This window comes from Bufo bufo, chromosome 2 (assembly GCF_905171765.1).
Source record: "Bufo bufo chromosome 2, aBufBuf1.1, whole genome shotgun sequence".
NCBI lineage: Eukaryota > Metazoa > Chordata > Amphibia > Anura > Bufonidae > Bufo > Bufo bufo.
In genome coordinates this window covers 484,135,817-484,155,021 of record NC_053390.1, presented here as the reverse complement: position 1 = coordinate 484,155,021, position 19,205 = coordinate 484,135,817, and the positions used below count along the sequence as shown (strand labels likewise).

Genomic DNA, 19,205 nt, shown 5'->3' with positions numbered 1-19,205 from the left:
GAAACACCCCATATTTTTTCATATACTGCTGTGTGGGCACACCACACTGCTCTGAAGGCAAGGAGCACCATATGGCTTTTAGAGGGCCGATCTTGCTGGAATGGTATTTGGGCGTCATGTTATTTTTGAAGGTACACTACACTACACTAGAATCCACCCAAAAAATGACCCCATCTTGAAAACTGCACCCTCAAGGAATGTACTTACCACTTTGACCCCACTGGCTTTTAAAGAAAAATTGGAAACACTGGGTTGTGAAAATGAAAATTTTGATTTCTTCCAATAAAATGTTGCCTAAGCCCCCCATTTTTCATTTTCATAAGGAGAAAAGCACCATAAATGATAAGCATTTTTTCCTGAACACAGCAACAACCCATATGTAGTCGTAAATTGCTGTTTGGGCACATGGCAAGGGTCAGAATAGAAGGAGCGCCATATGGTTTTGGAGGGCAGGTTTTGGTGGAGTTGTTAATGGGCGCCATGTTGCTATTGATCAGCCTCTGGACAACAGGTCATTTTCTGACAACCACACATTTTATTTTTCTCTCAACAGAGCTGTATCATTTGTTCTATTATGGGGTACATACAACTTTTATATTGCTTTTTATTTAGCTTTTTGGGAAGCAGGATAAAGAAAAGGCATTAACTCTGCTATTGCAAACACTGTGGGGAAAAATTACACATTATCTTTATTCTGCTGGTCAGTACGATTAAAGGTATACCAATTTTATGTTGTATTTTTCATTTTACCACATTTACGCACAGCATTTTTTGGGGGGGGGGAAAAAAATTTGTGCCATTTTTCTTAGAGCCAGATTTTTTATTTTTTTTATTTCTCTGTCCATCTTGTGAGGGGACTAATTTTTTGCAGGATGAATTGACGTTTTAATTGGTAACATTTGGTACCTTTTTGATCACACCCTTTTTTTTTTTTGTGTCAATTGTCTTGTGTAGTGGCTCGTTTTTTGCGGGATGAGGTGATTTTTTCAGTGGTGCCATTGTGGGGGTACATTATACATTTTGATCGCTCGCTACTACACGCTTTTTATTTCTTTCCGGCATTCATCTGTGATATTTTTATAGAGGTGGTCATTACGGACGTGGCGATACCTAATGCCTATTTTATTTAAAAATTTTTGTACATGGCTTGATGCTGGTAATTAATAAAATTATTTTTTTTTTTTTTCTTGAACCTTTTTTTTTTTATATATATTTTTAAATTAAAGTGTTGGTCTGTTTGTGTGTTTTATGGATTTGTTCTAAGAGTGCCCTGAAGGCCAATCCATGCCCCCCCCCCCTTTTTTTTTTCTTTTCCCTTTACGGGAAAATTGCTAGTAGCCCTATGTATCCCTGCAGTTACACACTGTTTATTTTATTTGTAACTCTCCCCCTTAACAGTGACCTCCACAGTGCCCCACCCCCTTAAGGCCTCTTTCACATGGGCATGTGCGCCCCGTGGTCGTGCAGCAGGCCGCAATGCACGAGCACAGTCCGTAGGGCAGCCGCAGCGATCCTGCCGTTCCGCAAAAAGATAGGACATTTTCTATCTTTTTGCAGAACGGAAGTACGGGACGAAACCCCACGGAAGCACTCCGTAGTGCTTCCGTAGGGTTCCGTTCCGCACCATTCCGCATCTCTGGATTTGCGGACCCATTGAAGTGAATGGGTCCGCATCAGTGATGCGGAATGCCCACGGAACGGCACCCGTGTATTGCGGATCCGCAAATACGGCAACGGGGCGCACACGCCCTTGTAAAAGAGGCTTAACTGTGACCTCCACAGTGAAGAAAAATGGCTAAGTTGTTATGGAAACCTGGTGTAAAACTGTGTCAGTGAGCTGAAGACTGACGGACCTCCGAGCTTGTGTTGGCAAAAAACGGGTTATGTGATTGTGCCATGTTTGCATTATTTTGTGACTATCTCAAGAACTGTACATGCTAGAGAGCTGAGACCTCAATGAAAACTTTCCCAGACAACCATATCTACCTATGTGCCTAGTTGGTGTCCAATGGTTCAGGCGTTTGGATATCTATAGAGGAAGGACCGACAAAAAGACATTGATTTTTATAATATACATTTTATCCAGTGCTTTAACTTTTGTTTAACATTATTTTAGAGTTCCAAAAGCCAAGATCGAAACTCTGAGAGTAAAGAAAAAAGAGAGATGCTTTCTTTTGATAAAATTAAGAAACAAAGGGAGCATGAACGCCAGAGGCAAAGAGAAAGAGAAATAAGAGAAATAGAGAGACAAAGGTATGTTAGCTCTATCATAATATACTGTAGTTGGCATTAATCAGTTCAGTATATTTTTGGGTGCATGTAAAGCAAGCAGCAGATGCTTTACTATGCATAACCAGCTTTGCGATTACTTTTCAGAAATGTACCAAAAGTTTGGGGAAAATGCCCCTGCGTCTTATGGGGCGAATGCTTCCATTTTACATCGTAGTCTGCGATGCTGCAGCATCGCAGCCTGCGATGTATGAGCGGGGAGAGAGGAGGGGCTGGAGTCCGGCAACTTGCGGCGGGGCCTGGTGCAGTCACTGTATGCTTACACCGGGCCCCGCCGCTCACCGCAGTATTTCTAAACATTAATCGTTAACCTCTTAATAAGTTTAACTAAAGCTGCGCTCTCCCCTGTATCAGTACTGTACTTACTAACAAGCTTCTATAGCAGGCAGAGCGGACGGAAGCAGTAACGTCACTCACTGATGTCGCGCGCCTGCAAAGTGTTACTGCTGCCGTCCGCTCTGCCTGCTATGGAAGCTTGTTAGTAAGTACAGTACTGATACAGGGGAGAGCGCAGCTTTAGTTAAACTTAATAAGAGGTTAAGGATTAATATTTATAAATACTGCGGTGAGCGGCGGGCCGGTGTATTGGGGGACACTGTTATGAGGGGGATCTGTGGATGAGACTTATATAGCAGTGCCATCCACAGATCCAGCACCCCATAACAGTGCCATCCACAGATCCAGCACCCCATAACAGTGCCATCCACAGATCCCCATAACAGTGCCATTCACAAATCCCCCATAACAGTGCCATTCACAAATCCCCCATAACAGTGCCATCCACAGATCCCCCACATGACAGTGCGTCATCCACAGATCCCCCCCATAATAGTGTCATGCACAGACCACCATTAGTTCAAAACCCACCAAAAGCACACCTTTTGGTTAAAATTATTATTTTTCTTATTTTCCGCCTCAAAAACCTAGGTGCGTCTTGTAGGGCGAAAAATACGGTAAATGAATTGATGGTAATTCCCTAATCTATTTCTTTAACAGTCACTCTTGTTAGCTACAAGAGTGAACTGGGTGTCTTCAGTAGTGATAGAGCTCATGTCAGGAACCCAGAGCCAACCGCTGGATTTTGGTATGCCAAATCGGGACCTTTGTGCCAGATGCTAACTATTAGTATGTCACTTGTCAACCACCCTTGTGTTTGCAGTCTGTTACTGCCTCAACCTGGATGTAAAAGGCACAGCTGAACAAATGACAGACCAGTGTACCATGTGAGGAGAGTGTGCCCCTTCTTTCTTCAATCGGTGCACAGTCCATTTCTATTGCTCCTGGACCTCCTCCATACATTGCCAATTCTACTGCCTCCTCCGCTTGGCTCTGATATTAGCTTTGCCTCCACAATTAATCCCCTCAATAAATCTTTGACCAGATATTTTTTTTTATGATTTTGCTTATGTAGGGGTTAGCCCAGTAAAAGCTATGTACAGCTTTTGGGGGCATTTTTTTATTATTGTATTGTACTCATTTTGAGCTAAAATAATTTTCCCCCACGCCTCCATAACGGCACTACCTGGAGGCTACCCCGCCTCTTCATGGACAGGAAAACAACGGAGATCAGCATATAAAAGCCCCCTCCCTTTACCTTCTCCAGTTAATAGCCTCATAGTTTCATAGAAACTAATCAGTAGTTTCATAGAAACATTGCTGTAGCAGGCTTCGGATGCCATAACAACCAAACGGCTCCCTCGACCTTGGCGTGGGGAAGGTGTACGGGATCAGGGAAGTGCATCCCTACCGGGGGTTTCACCAGTCGGGTACCATGGTCGTAATTGATCACGTCATCTGAGGTGTTAAGTCTGTGATCAGCTTCTGAGCGGGTGCCATGATGAGACCCCGGACTTTCACCATATATGTACAGTGGTCTTGACTGTTTCTTGTACTTTAAAAAATTTTTTGTGACTTCTGCTTCTCTTGCTTCCTCCTCCCATCCTCTATGCATATATATTCCCAAGTGATAGTCTCAATATTCCTCTCTGGGGCACTTCTGGAGCTCTGGCTCCCTGGGGTATTTTCCATTGAAAAGGACTCCATATAACTGTATGAACACCAAAACTACTTTCCTTTATAAAGTAACATTAACCCATATACATGATTAACAACAAAACAAGTAAGGATATATGAGGTTAGATAGTAAAGAAACATTATAATCACACAGTAAACATGATTAAATAATTAATTTTCTTGTCTTCACAAATAATTCTCAACCTGATTAGCACAAACTAATTAAAGGGAACCTGTCACCTGGATTTTGGGTATAGAGCTGAGGACATGGGTTGCTAGATGGCCACTATCACATCTGCAATACCAGGTCCCCATAGCTCTGTGTGCTTTTATTGTGAAAAAAAAAAAGATTTGACGCATATGCAAATTAACCTGAGATGAGTCCTGTCCCTGAGATGAGTCAGGGACAGGACCCATCTCAGGTTAATTTGCATATGTATCAAATAGTTTTTTTTACACAATAAAGCACACAGAGCTTTGGGGACTGAGTATTGCGGATGTGCTAACGGCCATCTAGCAACCCATGTCCTCAGCTCTATACACAAAATCCCGGTGACAGGTTCCCTTTTAAAAATTGTTAAAAAACAAATCAATGTAGGTGGTCTGACAGCAGGATGGAAACGTTAAAGTGCAAATGCATGGATAGATAGGTGGCAGTATGGCCACGGCACGACCAGTATAGCCGTTAGAATAACTGCTTACACAAAGGCAATGTGACCCAATATACATACAAATACAGTTAGTGAGTTAACAGAATAAATAGGTAAGAAGCAGTAATCATACCAACCAAATGTAAGTAATTCCGCACCAAGTCAGGCCTTATTGGTTTTGTCCATATTACTGTAATCCTTGCTCCGTAGCATTAAACAGAACCTGTCACCACAAAATATGCAAAGACTTCTTCAGGCTGCAGATTATAGAGCAAGAGGAGCTGAGCAGATTGCTACATAGTTTTGTGGGAAAAGAATCCGTAAAAACATGTAATTTTATGCCTTTGCATCTTCAGTTCAGTTCAGTTGTATATGGGGGCTGATTGTACTGCATTTCGTATTGACAGGATCTTTTAGGGCTCTACTATAATTTTTCTAGCTTTTTTTTGATAGTCTATTTTACTTTTAGATTGATAAATGTCTGGAGTTCACTGCCTTTAAAGGGTTTCTATCACTTTGTTTCACCTATTTAGCTTTCAGACACTAGCGATCCGCTAGTGTCTGCTTTATCTAACCATCCTAATATAAGAGCTTATTGTCCTGCCGTTTAGCTAAAAAAATAACTTATATAGATATGCAAATGAGCCTCTAGGTGCTATGGGGGCGTCATTAGCACCTAGAGGCTCCGTCTACCTTAACAAACTGCCGCCGCCCAGCGCGTCCCTCCAGCCCGCCCATCTCCAGCTGAAGCGATCCTCTCCGTGCGCGTCTCTGTTCTGCGCATGCGCAGTGAATGTCTGATCGCTTCCCTGCTCAGACATCTCCACTGCGCCTGTTCCTCGGAGCACTATGACGTCATCGGCGCAGGCGCAGTGGAGATGTCTGAGCAGGGAAGCGATCAGACATTCACTGCGCATGCGCCGAATACGAGGAGCATCGCATTCCGGAGGAGATGGGCGGGCTGGAGGGACGCGCTGGGCGGCGGCAGTTTGTTAAGGTAGACGGAGCCTCTAGGTGCTAATCACGCCCCCATAGCACCTAGAGGCTCATTTGCATATCTATATAAGTTATTTTTTTAGCTAAACGGCAGGACAATAAGCTCTTATATTAGGATGGTTAGATAAAGCAGACACTAGCGGATCGCTAGTGTCTGAAAGCTAAATAGGTGAAACGAAGTGATAGAAACCCTTTAAAGGGGTTGTCGCACTGCAAATTTTATTTATCATGTGACTGTCCTTTTTGTCTGCTTTGCTGGCTTGATTCATTTTCCCATCACAATATACAAAGCTCGTTTCAAGGGGATTACGATCTTATGACTGCTGTGCAATCCAGCAACATTGGCCGTGCTTGCACACGATAGGAAACCATGTCAGCCTCACTGGTGGCGAGTAGGGATGAGCGAATTTAATGTTTTGAAATTACCACGTTACCACGGACCATAACACAATTCCATAACGGAATGCCTTTAGAGGCATTCCGTTATTCATTCCGGCATAATAGAAGTCTATGGCCTGCATAACAGATCTGTCCGGTTTTTGTTATGCCGGAGAGAACTTCTGCATTCCATCATGGAATTGCGTTATGGTCCGTGGTAACAGAATCCATAACGCAATTCAGTAAATACCACAACACGAACCGAAAACGAATTTCAAAATATGACATTTGCTCATCCCTCGTGGCGATGAACACAAGAGCACACACAGGCACGCGTGCGCTGCAACTTCTGTCTCTGTCACATCGTACCTGTGCTTCAGCTGTGACTATAATCCCTGGAAACAAGCAGTGTAAAATGTGATGGAAAAAGAGACCATATATACAATCGCAATACATTAGTAAGCACCTTGTATTAACTTGGTCTACATAATAAATGTTATTTGCTGAAGTGAGACTAACCCTTTAAAGGGAGTCTGTCACCTACATAACATGTTTTAAACTGATGATATAGCTCTGTGGGAGGCAGGTCCATAACACTGATGGTACCCATGTTTAGTTTTTCAGAGCCTCCAAAGTACCTAAAATGAAGTTTTAAGAATATGCTAATTACCTATCGCAAGTGCCCAGGGGTGGAGAGTGTGCTGCAAGTGCCCAGTGCTCCCCGCCTTACTTGCTCCTGACTCCTCCCCTCTGTATTGTCCGGCCAGCCCTGTATCCTTGCGACGTCATTCTCATCTCCATTCATAATCTAGTGCCTGTTCGCTTCACCGTCGGGTCCGGGCATGCGCAGTACATTGCCCACTGTGGGCAGAGGCATACTGATATGCCGTGCGCATGCGCCAGTTATGTACACCGGCGGTAAAGCGCACAGGCTCTGGATTATGAATGGAGACGAAAAATGACCCAGCAAGGATACAGGGCTGGCCGGACGATACAGAGGGGAGGAGTCAGGAGCAAGTAAGGCGGGGAGCACTGGTCACTTGCAGCACACTCTCCGCCCCTGGGCACTTGCGATAGGTAATTTGCATATTTTTAAAACTTCATTTTAGGTACTTTGGAGGCTCTGAAAAACTAAACATGGGTACCATCAGTGTTATGGATCTGCCTCCCACAGAGCTATATCATCAGTTTAAAACATGTTATGTAGGTCACAGACTCCCTTTAACCCTAATTTTTGCGTTTTCATTTTTCACGCCCCATCTTTTTTGCAGCAAAATTGACCTGTTACCTTCATTCTCCAGGTCAGTACGATTATAACGATACCACATTTGTATAGTTTTTCTTGCGTTTAACCCTTAGGATACCGGAGGTTTTTCCTTTTTTTGTGTTTTCATTTTTCTTCCTTATTTTCCTTGCGCTATAACTTAATTTTTCTGTTCACATAGCTGTTTGAGGGCTTATTTTTAATGTAGTGAGAATAGGGTGGAATTTGAAAGTCAATTCCTCCACTGTTTTACAGCTTTTGTTCCCACGGCATTCCATTTGCGTCAAAACTGACCCATGCCCTTCATTCTCTGGGTCAGTACGATTTCAACGATACCACATATGTATAGGTTTTTATGTCTAAATAGTGTAAAAATAAATGTAAATTTTGAGAGAATTTTTTATTTATTTTTTTAAATCGCCATATTTTGACCCTCAACTTTTTTTTTATAGTTATATCTACTGAGCTATGTGGGGGCTCTTTTTTTTTTCTGGGATAATCTGTAGTTTTTATTGATACCATTTTGGAGTGTGTGTGACTTTTTGATCACATTTTATTACATTTTTATGAATAAGAGAAGCAATGAAAAATGGCATATTGGCCACTTTGACCCTTTTTTCCGTTACGCCATTTGCTGTATTGGGAAAATATTTTTATATTTTAATAGTACGGACTAGAGATGAGCTAATGTCATATTTTGAAATTCATTTAACATAGTAACATAGTACATAAGGCCGAAAAAAGACATTTGTCCATCCAGTTCGGCCTGTCATCCTACAAGTTGATCCAGAGGAAGGCAAAAAAAACCCTGTGAGGTAGAAGCCAATTTTCCTCACTTTAGGGGAATAAAAAATTCCTTCCCGACTCCAATCAGGCAATCAGAATAACTCCCTGGATCAACGACCCCTCTCTAGTAGCTATAGCCTGTAATATTATTACACTCCAGAAATACATCCAGGCCCCTCTTGAATTCCTTTATTGTACTCACTATCACCACCTCCTCAGGCAGAGAGTTCCATAGTCTCACTGCTCTTACCGTAAAGAACCCTTTTCTATGTTTGTGTACAAACCTTCTTTCCTCCAAACGCAGAGGATGTCCCCTCGTCACAGTCACAGTCCTGGGGATAAATAGATGATGGGATAGATCTCTGTACTGCCCCCTGATATATTTATACATAGTAATTAGATCTCCCCTCAGTCGTCTTTTTTCTAACGTGAATAACCCTAATTTTGATAATCTTTCAGGGTACTGTAGTTGCCCCATTCCAGTTATTACTTTAGTTGCCCTCCTCTGGACCCTCTCCAGCTCTGCTATGTCTGCCTTGTTTACAGGAGCCCAGAACTGTACACAGTACTCCATGTGTGGTCTGACCAGTGATTTGTAAAGTAGTAGGAATATGTTCTCATCACGGGCATCTATGCCCCTTTTGATGCAACCCATTATCTTATTGGCCTTGGCAGCCGCTGCCTGACACTGTTTTTTGCAGCTTAGTTTGCTGTTTATTAAAATTCCTAGATCCTTTTCCATGTCATGCGTTTCGTTTTGTGATATTTAGTGAATTGTGTTATGGATTCCGTTACCGTGGACCATAACGCAATTCCATAACTGAATGCATTCCATCATAATAGAAGTCTATAGGCTGCATAACGGAAACGGGACGGATCCATTATTCAGGCCATAGACTTCTATTATGATGGAATGAATAACGGAATGCCTCTAAATGCATTCTGTTATGCATTCCGTCATGGAATTGCATTATGGTCCGTGGTAACGGATTTCATAACGCAATTCGCTTAATACCACAAAACGAACCGCAAACAAATTTCAAAATATGAAATTTGCTCATCTCTAGTACAGACGTTTTCGAGCGCATTGATACCCATGATGTTTATACACTGCTCAAAAAAATAAAGGGAACACTTAAACAACACAATGTAACTCCGTCAATCACACTTCTGTGAAATCAAACTGTCCACTTAGGAAGCAACACTGAGTGACAATCAATTTCACATGCTGTTGTGCAAATGGGATAGACAACAGGTGGAAATTATAGGCAATTAGCAAGACACCCCCAATAAAGGAGTGGTTCTGCAGGTGGTGACCACAGACCTCTTCTCAGTTCCTATGCTTCCTGGCTGATGTTTTAGTCACTTTTGAATGCTGGCGGTGCTTTCACTCTAGTGGTAGCATGAGACGGAGTCTACAACCCACACAAGTGGCTCAGGTAGTGCAGCTTATCCAGGATGGCACATCAATGCGAGCTGTGGCAAGAAGGTTTGCTGTGTCTGTCAGCGTAGTGTCCAGAGCATGGAGGCGCTACCAGGAGACAGGCCACTACATCAGGAGACGTGGAGGAGGCCGTAGGAGGGCAACAACCCAGCAGCAGGACCGCTACCTCCGCATTTGTGCAAGGAGGAACAGGAGGAGCACTGCCAGAGCCCTGCAAAATGACCTCCAGCAGGCCACAAATGTGCATGTGTCTGCTCAAACGGTCAGAAACAGACTCCATGAGGGTGATATGAGGGCCCGACGTCCACAGGTGGGGGTTGTGCTTACAGCCCAACACCGTGCAGGACGTTTGGCATTTGCCAGAGAACACCAAGATTGGCAAATTCGCCACTGGCGCCCTGTGCTCTTCACAGATGAAGGCAGGTTCACACTGAGCACATGTGACAGACGTGACAGAGTCTGGAGACGCCGTGGAGAACGTTCTGCTGCCTGCAACATCCTCCAAAATGACCGGATTGGCATTGGGTCAGTAATGGTGTGGGGTGGCATTTCTTTGGAGGGCCGCACAGCCCTCCATGTGCTCGCCAGAGGTAGCCTGACTGCCATTAGGTACCGAGATGAGATCCTCAGACCCCTTGTGAGACCATATGCTGGTGCGGTTGGCCCTGGGTTCCTCCTAATGCAAGACAATGCTAGACCTCATGTGGCTGGAGTGTGTCAGCAGTTCCTGCAAGACGAAGGCCGCCCGTTTCCCAGACCTGAATCCAATTGAGCACATCTGGGACATCATGTCTCGCTCTATCCACCAACGTCATGTTGCACCACAGACTGTCCAGGAGTTGGCAGATGCTTTAGTCCAGGTCTGGGAGGAGATCCCTCAGGAGACCGTCCGCCACCTCATCAGGAGCATGCACAGGCGTTGTAGGGAGGTCATACAGGCACATGGAGGCCACACACACTACTGAGCCTCATTTTGACTTGTTTTAAGGACATTACATCAAAGTTGGATCAGCCTGTAGTGTGTTTTTCCCCTTTAATTTTGAGTGTGACTCCAAATCCAGACCTCCATGGGTTAAAAAATTTGATTTCCATTTTTTAATTTTTGTGTGATTTTGTTGTCAGCACATTCAACTATGTAAAGAACAAAGTATTTCAGAAGAATATTTAATTAATTCAGATTTAGGATGTGTTATTTTTGTGTTCCCTTTATTTTTTTGAGCAGCGTATTTATCTATTTATTTTATTCTACGGAAAGGGTGGTGATTTAAACTTTAATATTTTTTTTATTTTTTATCTATTTAGTTTTAGTTTGTTTTTTTAAACTTTTTTTTTTATTTTGAAGCTCATATTTGAGCTTACAAATCCATTTATTATTTTTTTAATTCTGAACAATCATGGATTTTTTACATCCATTAATTAGTAAGAATTGCTCATCTCTTATGTTGGCCTGTCACCTGCTGGCCAAAATAGAAAGTGCAGTTTCAATACCCTTAGGCCTCTTCCACACGGGCGTTGCGGGTGACGTGCAGGAAAAGATGCGGGTGCGTTGCGGGAAAATGCGCGCGTGCAAAGCGTTTTAATGCGTTTTGCATGCGCGTGAGAAAAATCCGCATTTTTGGTACCCAGTCCCGAACCCGGACTTCTTCACAGAAGTTCTGGTTTGAGTTAGGTGTTGTGTAGATTTTATTATTTTCCCTTATAACATGGTTATAAGGGAAAATAATAACATTCTTAATACAGAATAACCATGTAGAGAAATGAAGAAGGGCGGCACTCACCAGTGTACAAACTTTGATTGTTGCTTTATTCAGTAAGTTGCAATAGGCGGCATCGGGCAGGACGTCAAAAGCTTCACACAGGTAAGACAGCGACGGCCGTTTCGCGCTTGACGCGCTTAGTCAGGCTCAGGGTGGATAAAAATCAATGATTTTTTTTTTTAAAAAAAAAAATCAGATTTTTGGGATTTAAATCGAATTTTTTTGATTTAAATCGGATTTTTTTAATATAAAATGCTTTTTGAGGAAAATATATTACCATCCAAAGGTTATTTCATCATGAAATAAAGATTAGTTTTTTAATTATGTAGAATAAGGCTGTACGTGGACTCCCATATTGTTGAATGGATTAGGCAGTGGCTGAGGGACAGACAACAGAGGGTTGTAGTCAATGGAGTATATTCAGACCATGGTCTTGTTACCAGTGGGGTACCTCAGGGATCTGTTCTGGGACCCATATTTTTTAATATCTTTATCAGCGAAATTGCAGAAGGCCTCGATGGTAAGGTGTCTTTGCTGATGACACAAAGATTTGTAACAGGGTTGATGTTCCTGGAGGGATACACCAAATGGAAAAGGATTTAGGAAAACTAGAGGAATGGTCAAAAATCTGGCAACTAAAATTTTATGTTGATAAGTGCAAGATAATGCACCTGGGGCGTAAAAACCCAAGAGCAGAATATAAAATCAGTGATACAGTCCTAACCTCGGTGTCTGAGGAAAGGGATTTAGGGGTCATTATTTCAGAAGACTTAGAGGTAGGCAGACAATGTCATAGAGCAGCAGGAAATGCTAGCAGAATGCTTGGGTGTATAGGGAGAGGCATTACCAGTAGAAAGAGGGAGGTGCTCATGCCGCTCTACAGAGCACTAGTGATACTTCATTTGGAGTATTGTGCTCAGTACTGGATACCATATCTCCAGAAGGATATTGATACTTTGGAGAGAGTTCAGAGAAGAGCTACTAAACTGGTACATGGATTGCAGGATAAAACTTACCATGAAAGATTAAAGGACCTTAACATGTATAGCTTGGAAGAAAGACGAGACAGAGGGGATATGATAGAAACTTTTAAATACATAAGGAAATCAACAAGGTAAAAGAGGAGAGAATATTTAAAAGAAGAAAAACTGCTACAAGAGGACATAGTTTTAAATTAGAGAGGCAAAGGTTTAAAAGTAATATCAGGAAGTATTACTTTACTGAGAGAGTAGTGGATGCATGGAATAGCCTTCCTGCAGAAGTGGTAGCTGCAAATACAGTGAAGGAGTTTAAGCATGCATGGGATAGGCATAAGGCCATCCTTCATATAAGATAGGGCCAGGGGCTATTCATAGTATTCAGTATATTGGGCAGACTAGTTGGGCCAAATGGTTTTTATCTGCCGACACATTCTATGATTCTATATGTGTAATTTTTTTGGTAAATAAATTCCATTAATCCATTCACAATGTCATGCTCTTCCAGAGGTTTTTGTAAGATTATTGGGCAGTTTCTCTGTCTACAAGATAATATCACAGATGCTTGGTTTACTTTTGCAGTTCTCAAAACTGAATTTGACTCAGCAGAGATCACATGCCTCTTCTTCACAGCAAAAATGTTATAACATGAACAGAGTTGAGAAAAATACCTTAATCCTAACTTCTACAAACCTATGAATGCAGAATCAACCTAATCAAACTGATATGAAAAGTTGTTTAAATCTTCATCTACTTGCATATTATAAGTTATACCAGCAGGAATTAGTCTTTATGTAGAAAACTATGATTTAAATCAAGCCTTACTGACTAGTGATTTAAATCGTGATTTAAATCATTTTGATTTAAATCAAATCCTCCCTGGTCAGGCTACTACGTCGGAGCGCAGGTGCGCTCCACCTTCTTAAGCCGGAGAATCAATGCGTTACTTGGGTGACCAGTGTCGCTGTCACGATGCTCCCCGAAAAGGTTTACAGAGATGAGGTATACAGAAACACCAGCACATATAGAAGTGGCTTTACATATTGGGACATACTAAAAAGAGAGAGTACCCTGAGTGAAGTAACTGAGGAAAGACCACTAGTCTCCTTCAGAAGGAGTCGTACATTGAGAGATAAACTTGTAAGCAGTAGGCTGGTTCCCGTACGTTCTAGTCAGTGGCTGACAATTAGTAGACCAGAAGGGAACTTTAGATGTGGGAATTGTTCCCAATGTAAATACAATTCTTGCAAAAAATTCATTGATTTTGCAGAGGGTACACCACAGGGTGTGGAGCTTTATTAATTGCAGAAGTACATTTGTGGTTTATCTTTTAAGCTGCAAATGTGGCCGATTTTATATCGGCAAGACAATTAGATGCTTATATGAGCGTATAAGAGAACATATTAACTCCATAACCTCTGGTAAAGGTTGCCCCAGGGTAATCATTTCAGAAAGGCACATGGCGGGGATATTAGTACTTTGTCTTTTTCAGGATTAGAGGTGGTGCAACCACCGCCGCAGGTAGGGGGGGGGAGATAGACATCGGCTTCTCCTACAGCGGGAGGCGAGGTGGATTCTCCGTACCCAAGCGGCGGATGAATTGGGCCTTAATGATATAATTGACTTAAGCATGTTTCTTTAAAAATGTTTCTGTAAAGCCGATTCAATTTGTGCTGGTGTTTCTGTATACCTTATCTCTGTAAACCTTATCGGGGAGCATCGTGGCAGTGTCACTGGTCACCCATGTAATGCATTTATTCCACGGCTTAAGGCTACTTTCACACTAGCGTTCGGGTGTCCGCTTGTGAGCTCCATTTGAAGAGTCTCACAAGCGGCCCTGAACGCATCCGTACTGCCCTAATGCATTCTGAGTGGACGCGGATCCGCTCAGAATGCATCAGTCTGGCAGCGTTCAGCCTTCTGCCTGGCAGCGTTCAGCCTCCGCGTGCGGAGGCAAGCGGATCCGTCCAGACTTACAATGTAAGTCAATGGGGACGGATCCGTTTGAAGTTGACACAGTATGGCTCAATTTTCAAACGGATCCGTCCCCCATTGACTTTCAATGTAAAGTCTGGACGGATCCGTCTGAAGCTACTTTCAGACTTAGAATTTTTTTCTACAATATAATGCAGACGGATCTGTTCTGAACGGATCCCAAGTCTGCATTATATGAGCGGATCCGTCTGGGCAGACCCCAGACGGATCCGCTCTGAACGGTAGTGTGAAAGTAGCCTAAGAAGGTGGAGCGCACCTGCGCTCCGACGTAGTAGCCTGACGAAGCACGTCAAGCGCAAAACGGCCGTCGCTGTCTTACCTGTGTGAAGCTTTTGGCGTCCTGCCTGATGCCGCCTATTGCAACTTACTGAATAAAGCAAAGTTCGTACACTGGTGAATGCTGCCCTTCATTTCTCTACATGTTTGTATCTGTATCATGACACTCTATTAAAGCTGAGCACCACCGATAGTGTCTTGGAATAAGGAGGCTGAGTTGTGGTCGATCCCTATACACCGGGGCCCAGCGGAGGATTGTGAGTGCCGCTTCATATCCTATTGTTGAACTTAATACAGAATGCTAAGTAAATTAGGGATGGAGGGGTTAAAAAATATAAAAAAAATAATAATTTAACTCACCTCATCCACTTTTTCCTGCTGCCCGGCTTCTCTTCTCCTCTTCTTCTTTGATGACCTGGGAGGAAAAGGACCTTTGGTGACGTCACTGCGCTCATCACATGGTCCGTCACCAAATGTCCTTTTCCTCCCAGGTCATCATCAAAGAAGAAAAGAGAAGCAAAGACTGGCAGCGCGAACAAGTGGATGAGGTGAGTTTAATTTTATTTTAAAAAAATTTAACCCCTCCATCCCTAATTTTCTTAGCATTCTGTATTAAGAATGCTATTATTTTCCCTTATAACCATATTATAAGGCAAAATAATAAAGATCGGGTCCCTATCCCGATCGTCTCCTAGCAACCATGCGTGAAAATCGCACCGCATCCGCACTTGTGATTTTCACGCAGCCCCATTCACTTCTGTGAAAAACGCACAATATAGAGATTGCTGCGATTTTCACGCAACGCACAAGTAATGCGTAAAAATCTCTGCTCATGTGCACAGCCCCATAGAAATTAATGGGTCCGGATTCAGTGCGGGGGCAATGCGTTCACATTGCACCTGTGCGGAAAACTCGCCTATCCGAAAGGGGTCTTAGTCTCTTCAGCAAGACGTAGGATATTGAATTCAATTACCGGCATCCTCATTGGCCGCAGAGGATGGGTTTTTCACCCTTTAGATGCCCATGATCTCACTTGATCACGGCATCTAAAGGCTTTAATGACCTCGATCAGCATTATTGCCAGTGGGTATCTGCTGTATGAAGAGACCCGCCGGCCATAAAGCCCACTGCACGAGCGAGCGGGCGCCATGTTTGTATTTCGCTCCAGTGCCATAGATGTATAAATACTGACAAAAAAAATTAAAACCTTAAATATATATTTTTTTTATTCCCCATCACCATTTTCTGACCCCATAACTTTTGTAGTTGTGTACGGAGCTGTGTGAGGGCTCATTTTTGCAGGGCTATCTGTACCTTTCAGTGATACCATTTTGAAGTGTGTGACTTTTTGATCTCTTTTTGTAAACAAAATTTTGGGACTTTGAAGTGACCAAAAATGGCGAATTGGTTGTTTTTATTTTTTTCCTTTACAATATTTTCCATATGGCATCCATATTGTTATATTTTAATAGTACAGGCCTTTTTTGCATGCAGCGATGCCCATGATGTTTTTTTTTGTTTGTTTTTTAGGAAAGAGGGGTGATTTGTTTTAATATTTTTAAAAACTTATTACTTTTGTTTTACTTTTTTAGGTCACCCTGGGTGACTATAACTGGCAATCCTTAGGTAGCCATCAATGAACACAATGGGCAATCTAGTGGCCATTGAACACTTAATTTTGAATATAATAATACAGTGCTGCCACCTAGTGGCCTGTATTGGTATATTCCACTTATAGCCGCCGAAGCCTGCTTGAGGCTACGGGCTATTAGTGCAGTGTAAAAGGTTCCCCGATCTCAGCCGGGGAGTGCTGTTATGGCAGCTGGAACACACATTTGATCATGGCATCTGAGGGAGGAAATATATGCGATCAGCCTAAACAGCAGAAACATGGCGCACGCACATGTATGCCGGAGGTCGCAAAGGATTTAATATGATGGGTTGTTTGCTGCACTCTGCTTACTTCAGGGATGTCTGGGCTTAACGCTTCCACCCCGAAACCCACCACCATCCCCCCCATGTGGAGACTCTTAATAGGTGGTGCGTAAGTGAAATCTAGCATTAATCATGTAACTCTCAACCTTCAGCACATGTTAGCACTGCCACAATTGGCATGGCTCTTGATTTTATTTGTTTTACCTGAGAAACATATGAAAAGTCTGATACTATTCAGACTACAGATGAGCGAACCACTCACAATTTGGTTTGAAACAGGTTCTCCGAATTTTTTTAAAAGTTTCATTTAGGCCGAGCTGAAGGTGCTCCAATTGCCCTGAACATAGGTATATGTATTGTAGGGTTGCAGCTATCGATTATTCTAGTAATCAAGTATTCTACCTATTAATACAACGATAATAATAAGAAAACACGAATTAAAAGAACTTTTTTTTAAAATAAAAACTTATCAGCCCCCCTATGCCATCAGTCCTCAGTGCCACCAGTTTCCCCTCCCCTGTGCCAAGAACTCCCCCCAGTGCCATCAGAAAATAAAGAGATTAGATAAAAAAGGATGTGTTATCTAGTTTAAAGTAGCACATTTTAAAAGTATTCTTTATGTAGTATTGAATGTTATTGTTTATTCCCTACTTTGGTAACAGAGAGCGGGATAAAAGAGTACGAGAGCGTATCATTATCGCTCGTGAAAGAGAAGAGCGCGAGAGGCTACGACGAGAACGCGTAAGACTTGAGTTTGAGAGGGAACGTCTTGAAAGAGAACGTATGGAGCGTGAGAGACTGGAAAGGGAACGAATGCGAATAGAGGAAGAAAGGAGGATTGAACAGGATCGTATCCAGAGAGAGCGAGAAGAGCTTCGTCGCCAGCAAGAATGTCTACGCTATGAACAGGATCGCAGATCGGGGGTCAGGAGGCCCTATCATACAGATTTCAGGTGAGCCCTTTAATTTTTTTTCAGCTTTTGTACAGCAGAGGTCGGCACTTTAAGGATGGTGCCCGCTTGCACATGCTGTAGGCATCATTGCTGCCAGGTTTCTGCTGTTTCAAACAGACCAGGAGCCATAAGGCTGATCTCATACATTTAATCCCTCAGATGCTGAGGTCAAATGTGAGCACAGTATCTGAGCGGTGCAGACGCCGGGGTCGTGTGCTTCTGCTCCCATAACAGGTTTCCCCGTCTGAGACAGTGTCACGCCTTGCCCTGTGAATGTGCGGAGGTCTGTCAGTCTTGCTGCACATGTCTGACTTCTCTGTTTGTTTTGGTTTGGGTTTGAGCTGGATCCACCTTCCCTCAGGTGTACTGGGTTTGATTGTTAGTGAGGCTATTTATCCCTCCTTCCCTCCAGTGGCCTGTGCTGGTTATAGTTCTTTCCTATGAGCTCTGGATGTATGGTGGATAGTCTGCTCCAGCTCTGCTCAAGATAAGTCCTCTCCGTTATTTCCCATTGTGTCTTTTATCTAGGCCTCTAGGGAGACACTTGCTTCCTCTGGGTTTGAAGAAGCAGGTTGCCTTTTCCCTAAAGCTTAGGGTTTGCCCAGAGTGTATAGGTTTAGGCACGAGGGTATGTGCATATCCACCATTAGGGTATGCACATGGGCACAGCAGTTTAGGGAAAACTTTTAGGGATCGCTAGGTGACCCTTTTCTCACTAGCTTTTGGGCCTAGTCATTTGTTCTGTTTGTTTTCATGTGTTTGGTTATTTCCCCGCTTACCTACCTATCGTGACATGTGAAACTGTAATATCCCAGTGATGGCTGAGACCCTCAAGTAGGCTCTGATACCCATCACTGGGATATACTGTATTGGTCTATAGTAAATGATGTATTCTGTTATGATATAAACCCATCACAGAACACAATAAGTTCAAATTACCCCACTTTCCCCAAAATAAAAATAAACAATAAAATAAATCATAGCTATTGCCGAACCCAAAAACATACCTGCTTCTAAAATATAACAATAATTTCATATGGTGTAATGGTGTAACTGAAAAAAATAAAATAAAAAATTGGCCATTTTTTGGTCACTTGGGTCCCTTTTACACGAGCGAGTATTCCACGCAGGTGCAATGCGTGATGCGAACGCTTTGCGCCCGCTTTGAATCCGGACCCATTCAGTTCAATGGGTATGTGTACATGAGCGTTGTTTTTCACACAATGCTTGCCCCATAGAAGTGAATGGGGCTGCGTGAAAATAGCTTGCGGATGCGATGCGTTTTTCACGGATGGTTGCTAAGAGATGTTTGTAAACCTTCAGTTTTCTATCGCGCGCGTGAAAAACGCATCAATGCGCATTTAATCCAAGCAATAAAAACTGAACGCAATCGCAGGCAAAACTAAATTAACTTGCTTGCGAAATCGCACATTTTTAACTGAACCCTTCAGGACCTAATCCGTATCGCTCGTCTGCAAGAGCTCCTAAACTC

General features: G+C 42.8%; 1 protein-coding gene across 1 annotated transcript in view; it reads left to right on the top strand.

The window, feature by feature from the left end:
- The window catches only part of LOC120989572 (scaffold attachment factor B2-like), a 392,913-nt gene that overhangs the window by 218,658 nt on the left and 155,050 nt on the right, over window positions 1-19,205 (top strand). Inside the window, exons 7-8 of the mRNA XM_040417765.1 lie at window positions 2,117-2,253; window positions 17,423-17,713. Coding sequence (XP_040273699.1) covers window positions 2,117-2,253; window positions 17,423-17,713 — 428 coding nt within the window. The remainder of the gene's footprint in view (window positions 1-2,116; window positions 2,254-17,422; window positions 17,714-19,205) is intronic.